Source organism: Cricetulus griseus, chromosome 8 (genome assembly GCF_003668045.3).
Source record: "Cricetulus griseus strain 17A/GY chromosome 8, alternate assembly CriGri-PICRH-1.0, whole genome shotgun sequence".
Lineage (NCBI taxonomy): Eukaryota > Metazoa > Chordata > Mammalia > Rodentia > Cricetidae > Cricetulus > Cricetulus griseus.
The window spans coordinates 11,042,642-11,057,898 of record NC_048601.1 but is presented as its reverse complement, the minus strand read 5'-3'; the positions used below and the strand labels follow the sequence as shown (position 1 = coordinate 11,057,898).

General features: G+C 42.3%; 1 protein-coding gene across 1 annotated transcript in view; it reads right to left on the bottom strand.

Moving 5' to 3' along the window:
- Positions 1–617: 617 nt before the first annotated feature.
- Slc15a5 (solute carrier family 15 member 5) overlaps positions 618–15,257 on the bottom strand; it is a 96,151-nt gene continuing 81,511 nt past the window's right edge. Inside the window, exons 8-9 of the mRNA XM_027429932.2 lie at positions 3,849–3,957; positions 618–759 (exon numbers count right to left, since the gene is read on the bottom strand). Coding sequence (XP_027285733.1) covers positions 618–759; positions 3,849–3,957 — 251 coding nt within the window. The remainder of the gene's footprint in view (positions 760–3,848; positions 3,958–15,257) is intronic.

Below are 15,257 nucleotides of genomic sequence, written 5' to 3'. Positions count from 1 at the left end.
TAAGTTAAGTTTGAGGCCAACCCGGGCTGCATGAGACCTTTCTCCCAAACCTAACAAGACCAAATGCAACCAAACCAAACTACCTCCATTTTAGTAACATTGTCTTGAAATTCAGAAAAAAATTTCCTAGACCAAAATATTTTTTAGGGGAATAATAAGGTCAAATATAGCAGAATTATACACACATTTATTATCTGCCTAGACTTAGCTATGGTCATACTACCTAGAATACAATAAAGACTTAGTGAATGTACAGAAATAACAATATAAAGTATTTCTTAGCTTCTAACAACATTAAGATTGTAAGTAAATATTGCATGTCACTTTCAATTGCTGAACCATGGTAAAGGTTATATAATATGATTGCCATGTTGACATAGAAAATAATCATTTTCTGGTCATAGAGTTGAAATCAATTAGTTCAAAAGCATAACATATCAATACAAAAGCGTAACAGTTTATTAGAGGGTCATAACTGTTCTTTGTAAATAAAGTACATAGATATCATTCATCGTCACTTTCTTCTATTTTGACTTTCCCAGTAAAATGTATAAAGTGTCCGACTGAAGAAGAAAATAATGAATCGTGGCGCTCACAAGACAGAGTCAAGTCCAGTTTCATAGGGCTGTCTCCCAAAGATCAATACTTGACGATGTTTCCTGTGTACTGCCATAAAACTTCAGAGACTTTTCCCAGAGAAGAGTTTCACGATTTCCTCCACTGATGCTCTGGGCATTAAAATGATTTAGATTACAATATCTAAAGAAAGAAAGAAAGCCAGCTCTCCTTAGGAGCAGATGTAGATGACTTGATAAATCACAGGCTTCCTCCCGTGCTTGCCTACCCTTTATGACGGCACCTCAGGGGTCATTATTTAAGAGGCAGTCTTTGTACAAGGACAGGAGAGTTCTATTTAGTACATAGTAAGGCTTCTAGAAGGACCTTTAGATAGGCTGTCTTATTATTGAGACAAGGTATTGTCATGTAGCCCAAGCACGCCTGGGACTTGCTATGTAGTTTAGGCTTGTTTGAACTAGGATAATCCTGTTGCCTTGGCTTCCTAAATGCTGGGATTACAGGGCAGCACACACCATCATGACCAGCAGGTTGGTGGTGTTTTACAACCACCTGTGAGTCTTTTCTGTACTGTCAGTGAGAGGAAGCCTGAAATTTTATTGGCAGTGGATTTCATGGCTGCTTGGACTCCAAGGGCTCATCAGATGTGCTGTAAATTGTACTGTATTGATCATATGTACCATGAATTTGGTGCTGAGACCATTGTCAAAGGAATCTGTGACCACATTTTAAACATGTCCACTGTCCACCCCTAACATCAGAGAAACTTACCTTTCTGCAATAGCTTCTCCAATGTACTACTCTGGGAGGAGGGATTGTTCCCATTTTACACACTAGAAAACTGAAATTCAGGTGTAAAACACTTCCTTATGGCTTACATAAGGTGTGGAGAGAATTGCGCTTGTTTATGAATCAAACCCACCTTGGTGCATAATCCCTTGTCTTTGCTGTAATCTCTGGTGTTGGACATTTTCATTCGTCTTGCTTTTCACCAACCTCAAGCTCTCACTCAATAACCACAGATACTTAAATGTTTTAGATTGGACAGCAATCTCATCCCCTTTGTACTAATGGAGTTTCCATGGTTCAACATTGTCTCTTTAGTGCCAGGAACAATGCTTAACAGATTGGCTGAATGCATGCATGCACAATGAGCCGATAAATTGTGATTCCCAAGTAAGACTTACTTGGATTCTGTCACACTCATGGCCAACTAGACCATACCTGAGCATAAGCATGAGAAGAATGAAGCAGAAGAGAGGGGCTGTAGAGGCCAAATTGGTAGACACTTTAGCATTGCTAACGTTTTTGAGTAGTTACTCAACCTCAGACAATCTTGCATCACAGTAGGAGGTGAAGAAACCAAGGCCTAGCTGGGTTAAGGAGTGTGTGGGTGTTTACATTGCTCATACACTGGAACAGATCACGACATCCCTGACTCTGGAGGCTGCTTCTGTGAAGGGCAAAGGCAAATTCTCTTTTCTTTTCTTTTCTTTTCTTTTCTTTTCTTTTCTTTTCTTTTCTTTTCTTTCCTTTCCCTTCCCTCCCTTTTTTTCTCTTTTCTTTTTCTTTTTTTTTTGTTGTTTGTTTTTGAGACAGGGTTTCTCTGTGTAGCCCTGGGTGTCCTGGAACTTACTTCAGTTCAGGCTGACTTTAAACTCAGAAATCCTCCTGCCTCTACCTACCAAGTGCTGGGATTAAAGGTGTGAGCTACCACCACCCAGCCAAAGGCAAATTCTTACCAAAACACTATGAAATAAAGAATGGAAAGGTGGTACTGGACTGTACATGTGGGCAAATGGGCTCAGCTTCTGGGGTAGGAGACAGTGGCTGGAGGGAAAGAGCACGTGTCTTTGGCTTCTGTTTTCATGACATAATCTGTTTTCCTACAAAGCTACAAATCCTTGTTGAAGTTTCCTGTGAGACGCTGATTTACTGTTTCATTGTGCTCTAAGAGCCTGGCATTTAGAGAGAAATTCCAGGTTGTAGGAGAGAGGTAGGTCTTGTGTGCTTTGGAGGGTGGCTCATACTAAAGGGGCTATTCAAGTTCAGGTCTGGTTCCCACCCCTCTTTGCAGGGTTTCAGTGTCTCCCATAACAGACCATCACCTGGGGGAGATCAGGGCTATAGATGACATGGAACATCTGTTTACTTTTGCCTCTGCAAACTTCTTGTTTGCTGCAGCCATCTGTCACCTGGATGCTGATCCAAAAGATGTTTGATAGAAGAATGAAAGACTGGTTTGGGCAAGGAAGAGGTGGCAAGTGGGATGTCTCATAGGTAAACGTCTACAGTAAATAAACAGAGGCAAGTGAGGACAATGAAACTCGAGTTCCTGTGATGTGGTGCACATGGGCCTTAGCCCTTTACAGAGTTCTCTCCCTACAAGCCAGAGGCTGGTTTATCCTGACATAATTTACATGTGTAAATTGCTCTTTGATTAAGCTAGAATCTGACAGAAAGAGACAGGTGGGACAATCAATGAATAGATGGATAGCAGATGACACAAAGGTGCCTGATTCATGGAGGTTTTTTTTAGCAAATAGGGATTGAATGGATGAAAAATAGGTCCATGATTAGACAGTATTTTGCATACTCTAACTATAAGACAAGTGAGATTATGCACAATGAAGATGATATTACATTATTCTGACAACTTAGGTGAGTCTCTAAAACAGCGGGTTATGATGCCTTGGGGGGTCAGATATCAGATATCCTGTATATAAGATATTTACATTATGATTCATAACAGTAGCAACATTATAGTTATGAAGTAGCAACAAAATTTTATGGTTGGGGGTCACCACAATGTGAGGAACTGTATTAAAGGGTCACAGCATTAGGAAGGTTGAGAAACACTGCTCTAATGGATTTTCACCTACTGACCTTGAAACGGCCACTGCTGATTTAAAGGTTTGAATGGAACCCAAATCTCTAGGGTCATTAAGTTCTTAGATGTTTGTTTAATGATTTTTTTCCAATGGCAATGACTTACCCATATAGCTACCTGTAACTTTAAAACAGTGCTACAGTGGATAAAGAAAACCACACTGGCATCATGTCATGCTTTATAATGGAATAAAGCACTTATTTATTGTGAGAACTGGTTGATAAGGAAAGTCTAAAGTGAAGTTTTTGCTCAGAATAATCCATTAAATTTCTGCAGGATGTTAATTTGTCTCATCATGGCATATGGGACCCGTTGGCTCACTCATGAGTCTCAGACCAATATTTCACGGAGTCAGAAATCGTTCCTTTTCCCACACACTTACCTCCGTGAAGCCCTCCAGAATCCCAGGATGTTCAGTAGCGTCAAGGATGCCAGCACGAAGAAGAAGCCTTCTAAATTGCCTTTGTTTAATGTGTTTGGAAACCAATTGCCTGTTTGGAGCAAGTGTGTAATTGTTATTCAGCTGCAGAGTTGCAAGTTTCTGTGAATATTTTATTATCCTGCAATTCATAGAGAGTTGTTTGCCTCAGTAATATTGCCTGGGAAAGAAAGCTATCTGAAACTTCATTGCCAAAATTCATTTAATTCTGCAATTAATAGAAACAATGATAAGCATTGCACCCCAGCATTGCCAGACACCTTTCTCTGGGTTATAAGGGTAACCTTGGTCATGATACTAATTTGCCTCATCTATGCTTGTTTCATTTATTCTCAAGTCTCTGTGTTTAGTACTGTACCTAACATATGGAGTAAATACATATAGAAGGACTGAAAACTCTTTTTTTATGATCAGATTGTCTTCTGCATATCTAATCGTAAGACCAGTCAGATGACACACATTTTGACAAATGGAGTGAATCCAGGGTTCCCTAATGGTCAGATCACTGCAAGTGTTGGGTAGGTAACATTAATCTCTGATTGATGCAGAGTTTTTTTTGTTTTGTTTGTTTTTTTTTTGGACCTGATGAATAATTATTCTAGCTAGAAGATACGCAACAAAGGATATCCACTTCCTTACAGCATCAAACCAAGTATTTATGCTATTACTCAGGATTCAAGGTACTTCATTTACTATTAGATTTTAACTTTTGCTTTTGGTCTTTGCTACGATTTTTTTTCCTCTTCCTACATCTGAAATCTTTATTCAGTGCATGCTTATGTGTGCATATGTGAATCTTCCTGCGTGTTGGGTGCAGATACACGCAAGTAGAGTATGTGTAATGGAGGTCAAGGGATAATCTTGAGTGTCGGCACCTAAACTCCTTGCAGCTTTTGTTCAAAACAGGGTCTTATTCGCCTGGAACCCTGTCATGTAGGCTAGGCTAGCCCAAGAGCTTCCAGTGTCGAAACACAGTCAAAAGAAAGACTCATGGTGAACAATGCCTTGGAGAACTGTGAGAGAAACTCCAGGTAGGAAGGCAAGGGTCTTTTATCTCAAATGCATCTTGTTCCCTGCATTGTTCTTGGATGTGAGTTCGTGCCTCCTGTGGCAACACATTCGATTTATAAGACATGTTTATTTTTGTTGGATGTCAGAATACAGCTATAGAACCCAATCTGGTCAGTGTTCCCTGAATCTGGGTATGGCCTTCTGCCTCGATTTCCTGCTTTCTCAGATATAATCTATAGTAGGTGCCAGGCAATCATGTTAAAATCTGTCTGTCGAGAGAAGGTTCTGGGAGAGGGCTGCTCTGTTAACATCTAGTATGTGCTTACTGATGTCTATGGACATGTTTTTCTGAAGTCAAGCAACCTTCCATGGATCATTGCTTTCTTTGTTGCATTCATGTATAAAAGTACCCTGAAACTCAGGTAAGGTTGTCCCTGAATTATACTGTTGCTCCTCCCTCCCCCCCCCGCCCCCCCTTCTTTCTGGTCCTCAGTTCCCAGGTCTCACAGACAGGGATCTGCATAGGTTGGAGAAAGATGACAAGTGGCACCTGATGCAGGTGAATGGAAACCTAAGAGGGCATGAGGTCCCCCACAGCACGAAGTAAGGAAGGATCAACATGGGCCTAAAAACAGGGAGACGCGACCTATAGCCTGAGCTGATACATCATTTCCTAACTAAGAGAGACGCTGCAACGTCTACAGTCCAGCTGCAAACACGTTGAGATTTAATAACACAATATAACCCTTGGTTTCCTGAAAAGGGCTCGCTAGATCCTGGAGTATGGGATCAAGTTGATGAGAATCCAGGGAAAGCCCAGAGACAAGGAGGAAGTATTCCCGTGCCAGAGGATTCAGAAATGCTGTGACACAGATTCTTTACATGAATATGATCTAAATCATGAAACACAAGGAAAAAAATCTTACAAGTTAAAAGGGGGCTTTTTTTTTTTCTGGTGCAAGGTCAGAAAGGACCAAGAAAATCAAAAGTAAGAATGCCAGTTCATCTTGAGGATGAGAATCCTGCCATCTTCCCCTCCCCCAAGCACCCGAAATCCTCCAGTGATGACTGGAATGGATAGAGAAGCCGGGATGATGTGTTGCCCATATGGAAGGGAGCCCCTTGGTTTTCTGGGAGTGAGGACACATGCATGGCATAAGTTACCGGATTCTGGAAAAAAGACAGAGAAACTTTCTAAAATTAGACAGGGGCCTGATGAGCCATGTGAAGGCTTTGCTTCTCATCTTTTACAGGTGGTCAGTTGTCTTGTGATTGATGGAGAGGCAGGAATACTTGTTAAGCAACTGGCATATGAGAATGCTAATGCTGCATGCCAGACTGCCATCAGTTCCTTTAGAGAGAAAGGAGGTGTTAATGGTCACATCCACCTCTGTGCTGATATTGGGCCTGGACACTGGAGTCTGCCTGTCACCCCACCATGCCTGGAATTATACGCATGCACAACCACCATGTCTATCTTTTTGTGTGAATTCCAGAGCCCCAAGCTCAGGCCCTCACACCTGCAGGACAAATGCTTCACTACCGGAGCCATCTCTCCAGCTTCCTTAATGGATTCTGATGTATTACAATCCACCATGCTATATAAAATACAATACATCTAATACCCAATTTTAGCCAATACTCTAAAGCCAGAAATATGGTCCCATATGATACAGTTTAAAAGGAAAATCTGTCTTTACAGGAAAGGTCCGACTGTAGTTCTGAGTGACTAGAAAAACCGATACACTTTGACATTATGAGACTAGGAGCCCATCCCTTTTGAAGGTTCAAATGCCAGTGACTGGGTCCCCTGCCTTCTTAGAGCCATAGTTTCTAGGGTGTTAACGAAGGGGGTCTGGGACTTAGCAACCCATCTCTATGCAGAAGGCCTTGACCTTCAGTGCTGAGCTTTGTCTGTACTACCGGATGCTTCTGGAACTAGAAGGTATCGCTTGGTCTCTTCCTGGGAAGCACAGACTTAGAAGTCGGATTTGGGTTATGTTCTGCTAAGTTAATAACCTAAGTTAGATAGCTGTGATTGACTATGCCATTCCCTATTTAGTGTTCTCTGTCTCTCTCCTTCACAAAGGAGACCAGCAACAAATGTCCTGGGCTTTTGGCTCTTACAATCCTTTCTGCCCCCCCCCTTTTTTTTTCCACAATGTTTCCTGAGCCTTGGGTGTACGGGTTATATTGTAAATTTATTAAATGGGGACCAGGCTCCCCATAGTCAGGTGACTAACTGTATCTTTCTGTATTGATCTCACTTTGTTGAAAACCAAACCAAACCAAACCAAACCAAACAAATGACATGTAGTTGAGAGCTGGGCAGGAGGGGATCTGAGAGGATTTGGGAGAAAGAATGGGAGGCGACTATGATAAAAATACATTGTATGGAAATCTCAAAGATTTAATAAAAATAAATTTTAAAAGTTTGACCATCACAAAGAGGTTTGATCACTAATAAAACTGTAAGGGTTAATAATAATAATAATAATAATAAAACAACAACTTTTTCTTCTGTCATTTAACGTCCCATTGGAACATGCTTGTGTCCCAACCATGGAATTACCTTGTCTTGAATGCCGTAGATAAAGTTGTTGCTGAAATGGCACACACCTGAAATCCCAGTTCTGTTGGGACTGAGGTAGCAGGTTGACCAGGAGTCTGAGGGCCAGTCTGGGCTACAATGCCAGATGCTATCTTCAAAGAGAAGAATTGAGTTTAAGTGCTGTTTTATGGGTTATACTACCACACTTCATTAATTGATATTATCATTTAGATTGTGTGTGCATCAGTGGTTTGCCCCCAGGTCTGTGTGTATGCATGCCGTGTGCATTCAGCACTCTAGAATGCCAGAAGGGGGCGTTCTATCTCCTGGGACTGGAGTCATAAACAGTTGGAAGCTGTCCTGTGGTTCTGGGAATCAAACCCAGATATGCTCTTGTAAGAGCAGCTAGTGCTCTTACCCACTGAGCCATCTCTCCAGCCTTTCATCTTCTTCATCTGTGTACCATTATAAAGGAAATGCCTGATTCTGTTGCTATGGTGACACGATGATGCCTCCATTTGGTGTTTAGATGAACGTTTGCACTGAGTATCTTCCTGTAGGTCTGCAAATGAATACTAAAGCCCCATGTCTCTCTTTTTCTGTTTTTTTTTGTCTGCATTTCTGTGTCTGTGTCTCTGCCCGACCCCTATGCATGTGTAGTTACTAAAGCTGTACTTGAGTGGGGGAGTTGGGGTGTAGGCCAAGGAAAGGTGAGCTAACATCCCACTGATTTTCAGAAAAAAACTAAGCTAGCCCACTAAGCCCATTCAAGCAGTGCTATTTTCTTTTTCTCTTGTATTAATATCCCAGTCATATTTCTGTCCTTTGCATTTCACTTCAGCACTTCATGTGTCATGCGATTATACCGTTTTATCATTATGTTACTCTGGCTCGGGTAAGAGGTTGGCAAGGAGCACGTGAAACCTGAGAATTAACACGACATTAATTCTTCTTGGAGCATGAATTTCGGTCCATAGTAAGTAATTGAAAAGACTATCTTTATATTATAACAAAGTCAAATGAGGGAGAAGAATATAAATTTTGAAATATCTTTAGAGGTAAAACATCATATTTCTAAGAGATTTTGCAATTACAGCAAATACCAGTCTTTCAGGAGGCAGTACCAAGTCCCCTGGGCATGGCAGCACACTTCCATCTGTCTTTGGGGACACAGCGGGCATGGATAAAATTCACTGTGACTTGGTATATAGGAATGTGGGGGAGCTGGAGGGGAGGACCCTGTCCTGAGAGGTTAGAGGGAGTAAGTGGAAATGTCAAGCTATTTGTCAAGCTGTTCCTTAAATATTTTGTAAGTGGGGTTACTTAAAAAATAAAATGCCAGATTGCCCCATTAGCTATTCTGATTCCTAATTCTCTTTCTCTCTATCTCTATCTATCACCTATCTATTATCTATCTATCTGTCTATTGTCTAGTTCTAGAGACTGAAGTTAGGGCCTTGCACAGGGTAAGCAAGTTGTCTGCCAGTAACCTATGTTCTTAGGCTGTTTTTTTTTTTTTTCTCATGTTTTTTTTCTTTATGTTTTTATTTTGAGATTCTGGTTCCAACATAATTCTGGGCTAGCCTTGAACTCGCTGTGTGGACCACACAGTCCTTGAACATCTAGCACGTCTGCCTTGCCCTCCCTGGGTAGCTGGCCCTGGAGATTACATCACTAGGCCTTGCTCTGCATCCCTTCTGAAATGTTTTAAGCACCTGGCTTTTTAAAATGATGGTGATCTTCCCATGTGCCCTACAGTTTTTCAATGCACTATGATTTAACATTCTGGATGAAGTTTGCTTTTGTGGTAAGAGTCATGGTAAACAGAATCCTTGCCTGGATTGACAGCTCGGGACAAAAATCAAGCCTCAGGTTGGACAGCATCTTCATAAAAGCTAAAGGTTGCCTTATTTTTTATATATTTTTTATTAATTTTTATTTAACTTAAAACGGTCTTATTTTACATACCAATCCCAGTTCCCCTCCCTTCCATTCTCCCACCTCCCCCACCATCTCCCCATCCCACCCCACCCACTCCTCAGAGAGGGTGAGGCCTCCAATGGGGAATCATCAAAGTCTGTCACATCATTTGGGGCAGGACCTAGGGCCTCCCTGGCCCATATCTAGGCTGAGAGATAGCTCACACAGCAGTCAGGTGCCCTGGACTTGATTTGGGACTTGTTTCCTGTCAGTTATTTCTTCATGCTCTGTGTGCCTTTTTTTTTTTTTTATCATTATCTCAGGACCAGCTGTAAAATGTTCCATTTAACATCGTCAGTTGACTCAGCTCTTAGTGCTATAACTTGATTTTAGTAGCTTATAAACTTTTATTGTCGTAATTCACATTTGGGCCATTTTTCATCTGACATTTCTGGGAGCTGATTGAAGTCAGGAGCATCCTTGCAAAAGGAGACAAAGTGAAGACCTTAGGTAGAGAAGGAGGCCAAGGAAGCATCTCTAGAATACAGCTCAGGAGAGCAGCAAGTTAACAGAAGAAGACTGCCATTGATGGCCCCTTTACTGCATGGTATCTGTTTACCCTCATAGAGAGCTCTAGATACTCGCTTTCACGACGTATCGAGTTAGTTAACAGAGAAGGCTGCATTGTTGACATTAACAGAACATTTGGGATATTTGGCACTGCCTAATATTGAGATATTAGGCATCTCCCTGGGGGACACTTGCTAACCTCAATTTATTTGCCATTGAAACCAATTTTAAAGAAACTTTGGGTACCAAGAAGTGGTCACTCAAGTTGCTTAAGAGAAGTGAGGAAATTCGAATGGCAGTTATCCTGGGTATTGGACTTTATCCACACTCATTAAAATGTCTCTGTTTATCTGAAGTTATCACGGCCATTTCAGAGACAACAGGACTACAGATTCCTGTAGACAGTCCCTCTGGGTAGTCTACATATTGAAGTGTGGAGGCCCTGGACAGGAAAGTGAGGCATCACTCAGCAGAAAGCCTTTGTTTCATCCTCACCTGGGCATGATGGCTGTCTCTTGTTGATGCCAAACACAACTACTACCATTATTACCCAACTAACAACTTGAAAAGCTTTTGGGTGGTTGTCCGAAATAACTTGACTCAAATTTTTTCCTCAAACACATTATTCATACAAGGCCCCTGCCGATTTCTGAGACTCATTTACAAGACAATATGAGGTTCTTGGAATAATTTTCAGCAAAAAATAAAGCTTTGAAACCTGATCGAGAAACATATAGGGTGACACACTTTGCACTCCAAACAGCAAGACTTCTAATAAGAAAGAAAAATATACTTATTGCTCTCCAGTCATAGTCTCTGTATTATAAAAACCAAAATTCCATGTTCTGCCTTGTCTTTGGGCTTCACAAAGTCTAACCCATGCAATTTTTGGTTCTTGTTAGACATGTTTTCAACCTTCAGGGAAAGCTTCAATGCCCATATGACTGGCTTTCTGTCTAGATGAAGCAGCTGTCTTCTGCCCCAGCCTTTGGCCAACAGATTTCACTTTTCTGCCAATGAACAAGATGACTCCAAGGACAAATTGGAAAGGAAGATATCAAAGTATTGTTATTTGCAGATGATATGGTAGTATACATAAGTGATACCCAAATTCTACCAGGGAACTCCTTCAGCCCATAAACACTGTTAGTAAAATGGCAGGATACAATATTAACTAAATATCAGTAGCCCTCCTATTCATAAATGACAAATGTGCTGAGAAAGAAATCAGGGGAACAACACCTTTCACAAGAGCCACAAATAATACGTCTTGGAGCAACTCTAACCAAGCAAATGAGAGACCTGTATGACAAAAATTTCAAGGCTTTAAAGAAAGAAATAAAAGAAGATATATCAGAAGAAGGAAAGATCTCCCATGCTCATGGATTGGTAGGATTAACATAGCAAAAATGACCATATTACCAAAAACAATCTACAGATTCGATGAAATTTCCATCAAAATCCTAACCTAATTCTTTACAGGCCTTGAAAGGACAATACTCAACTTCACGTAGAAAAATAAAAAATCCAGGATAGCTAAAGCAATCTGGTACAATAAAAGAACTTCCAAAGGTATCGCCATCCCTGATTTCAAGCTGTACTCAGAGCTATAATAATAAAAACTGCATGGTATTGGCATAAAAACAGATAAATGGAATGGAATTGAAGACCCAGACATAAATCCACACCCTATGAACACCTGATTTTTCATAAAGAAGCAAGAAACACACAATAGAAAAAAGAAAGCATCTTCAAAAAAAAATGGTGCTGGTCTAACAGGATGTTGGCATGTAGAAGAATGCAGATAGATTCGTATCTATCACCCTGAACAAACTCAAGTCCTAGTGGATCAAAGAACTCAACATGAATCCATATACAACAAACCTAATAAGAGAGAAAGTTGGGAACAGTCTTGAATGCATTAGCACACGAGACAACTTCTTGAACAGAACCCTGATAGCACTGACAGCAAGCTCAACAATCAGTGGGGCCTCATGTAACTGAAAACCTGTAAGGCAAACCACACTGTCAAAAGGACCAAACAGCAGCCTACAGAATAGGAGAAGATTTTCATCCAACTCCACATCCATCAGAGAGGTAATTGTAGTGATATATTATTTATGATTTATTAAAGCTTGACTGACTGAGGATTCAGAAAAGCAAAGTCAGCCACAAGCCTTAGAAGCCCCCCAGGCTTAGAAGCCCCCCTTAATCCCAGCAGGCAGAAGCTAGAGACATTAGGGAAGTAAATAGGACAGAAGCAAGGTCTCAGAGGAGCATTCATTTCCAGCCACACTGCAGACAGGCCACATTATGGTCCCAAGTAACACACAGACACTTATATTAGTTTCAAATACTGCTTGGCCAGTCTTAATTATCATAAATCTATACATTTTATAAGACTTATCTTGTCGGATGCCAGCAGCAAGTGTCCTGTCTTCTCGGGCTCACATGGTGACTCTGCGCTCTCTCCTACCTTTCCCAGAATCCTCCTTGACTCCTAGCCCCACTTATCTTGTTTTCCTACTGGCCAACAGTATTTTATTTATCAACTAATAAGACAATCATATACACAGAAGGACCTCCCCCATCAGTGGACCACCTTACACCCCACAGACCCAGAAAAGCTAAGTAACAAGGACGGCTCAAGGAGGGAGGGCATGAGTCTCCCTGGGAAGAGGGAAAAGAATAGATTTTGCAGGTGTTTGGAGGCAGGTGGGGATGGGAACAGGAAGGGTCAGGTGGGTGACGAGCGGGAGAGGGAGAGAGTACTTGGAGAGATGACTGGAATTGGGGGGTATTTGGGGAGTTATATAGAAACCTAATGCAGAGGAAACCTCCCTGGAATCTATGAGTGTGACACTATAGAGGTCTCCTGGTAATGAGGAACACAAGCATCCGAACTGGCCATCTTGTATAACAGGCAAGGCTCCTACCACATGACACTGCCTAGATGGCCAGGAACCAGAAGCAAGACATCTAGAGACCCAGGATAGGACCAAACACAACTGGGAAAAAAATGTCAGTGGAATGACTCCTAATGACATCTTGCTGGACTCGTAGTTTGGTGCCTCATCCAAGGGTCATCAGAGAGGTGTCATCCAGCAACTGATAGTAGCAGATGCAGAGACCCACAGCCAAACGTGAGGCAGAGCCAGAGGAACCCCACAGAGGAGGGGGAGGAAGGATTGTAGGAGCCAGAGGGGTAGAGGACACCACAAGAACACGACCCACAGAATCAGCTAAGCAGGGCTCATAGGGGCTCACAGAGACTGAAGTGACAGTCACAGACCCCGCATGGGTCCGAGCTAGGTCCTCTGCTTGTGTGTTATGTTTGTATAGCTTGGTGCTCTTGTGGGACTCCCAACAGTGGGAGGAGAGTGTCTGTTGCCTGTACCTGGGGCCTTCCCTTCTACTGGAGTGTCTCATCCAGCCCTGACATGAGGGTTTGTGCCTAGTCCTATTGTAACCTGTTATACCATGTTCGATGGATATTCCTGGGAGGCCTGCTCTTTTATTTATTTATTGAAGAGGCATGAAGGAATAGATTTTGGGCAGAGGGGAGGTGGTGGGGCTGGGAGGAGAAACTGCTGTCACGATGTGATCTACGAGAGAATAATAAAAGAAAAGAAAAAGAAACCAACCATATCCTCCTTCAGAAACCAAGGGTACATCTTTGCTACTGCTAAGCCTGCACCCACAGGCCTCGCTGGTTCAAGCTCTTTCTGAGAACAATCCCCACCTGCATATGGCCTTGCACGGCCAGCTGTCTTCTCCTCTCCCTGGTCGTGAGTACACGAGACTGAAAAACTGCTGCCATGACCATAGGCACAGTGCCAAGTGCTTGTTTATGGCCACTGTCTTCTATTTTGGGAACAATGGGAAGTCTCTTCCTCATCAATGGGACAAGTAGAAGGTAACAGAATGAGCTGCCACTGCAGAGATCAAGGCCACTTTGAGAAAGAATATGTTATTTTCACATAAGTACTGGATCATTGGTACCCCTCCCTCCCTCAGTCCCTCCCTTCTTCCTTCCCTCTTTCCTTCCCTCCCTCCTCCTCCCCCCTTTCTCCCTCTTCCCTTCCCCCTCCTTCCTTCCCATCCTTTCTTCCTGCACTGGTTAATTTTCTGTCAACTTGATGCAAACTAGTCACCTGGCAAGAAAGAAGGTCAACTAAGGATTGTCTCCTGTGGGCTTGGCTGTGAGGCATTTTCGTGATCACTAATTGATGGAAGAGAGCCCAGCCCACTGCGGGTAGTACCATTTCTGGATGGCTTGGTCTGCACTGTATAAGAAAGTAACTGAACAAACCATGGCAAGTGAGTACCCATTGTTCTTCTATGGTCTTTACTCCAGTTCCTGCCTCCGAGTTCCTGCACTGGCGTCCCTCGTTGATGGAGTATGACATGAAAGCTGAAATAAATTCTTCCCTCCTCCAAGCTGTTTTTGGTCACTGTTTTATTGCAATAAGAAGGAATCAAACCAAGACCCTTCCCTTTCTTCCTCCCTTCTCCCTGTCTTCCCTCTCATTCTTGGAAGGACAAGTGGCCCCGGTGGATATTCCACAGCAGTGCTATTCAGTACTAAGTTGTCTGCTTCTGAGCTATACTGGGAAGAGCAAACCCATGACCATAGAACAAGAGCAATGGGATGGAAAGGTACATGGTATCCAGGAAGTGCCATTCCCTGAAGTATGGATTCTTCCTGGTCCGGATCACCATGTATGTTTCAGTCTATAGGCTAAGCCTTCCCTCCTGATGGGGATGGGGTCTGGGTCTGTCATATAAGTGCACACAAGGCTCTTCCTTCAGCCCAGCAGCCACTTTTTTTGTAGTAGCTAGGGTGTTTCTTTGTTTTTTGAGACAAGGTTTCTCTGTGGCTATGGAGTCTATCCTGGAACTAGCTCTTGTAGACCAGGCTGGTCTGGAACTCACAGAGATCTGCCTATCTCTGCCATCCAAGTGCTGGGATTAAAGGCAAGTGCCACCACCACCTGGCTGCAGTAGCTAGAGTTCTAATGGAGGTGCTTTAACTGTAGGCTCTAGCAAAAAAAAAAAAAAAATGTTCTACATACTCTCAACTGGCAAACCATGTGTCTCTGTGAATCTCTGTTTTGAAAATGAGTAAATACAGAAAAGGAGGCTCAACATGAAAAAGAAACATGGCTACAATAGGGATTATGAGTGTTGTTTACAAGAGACAGGATGGGCCAGCTAGAATGAAAATAATGTGAATAAAGAGGAAGTCTTTGGGCGGAAATAAAAAGAGAGACATTGACTGGAGGCAAGCAGGAGTCCAA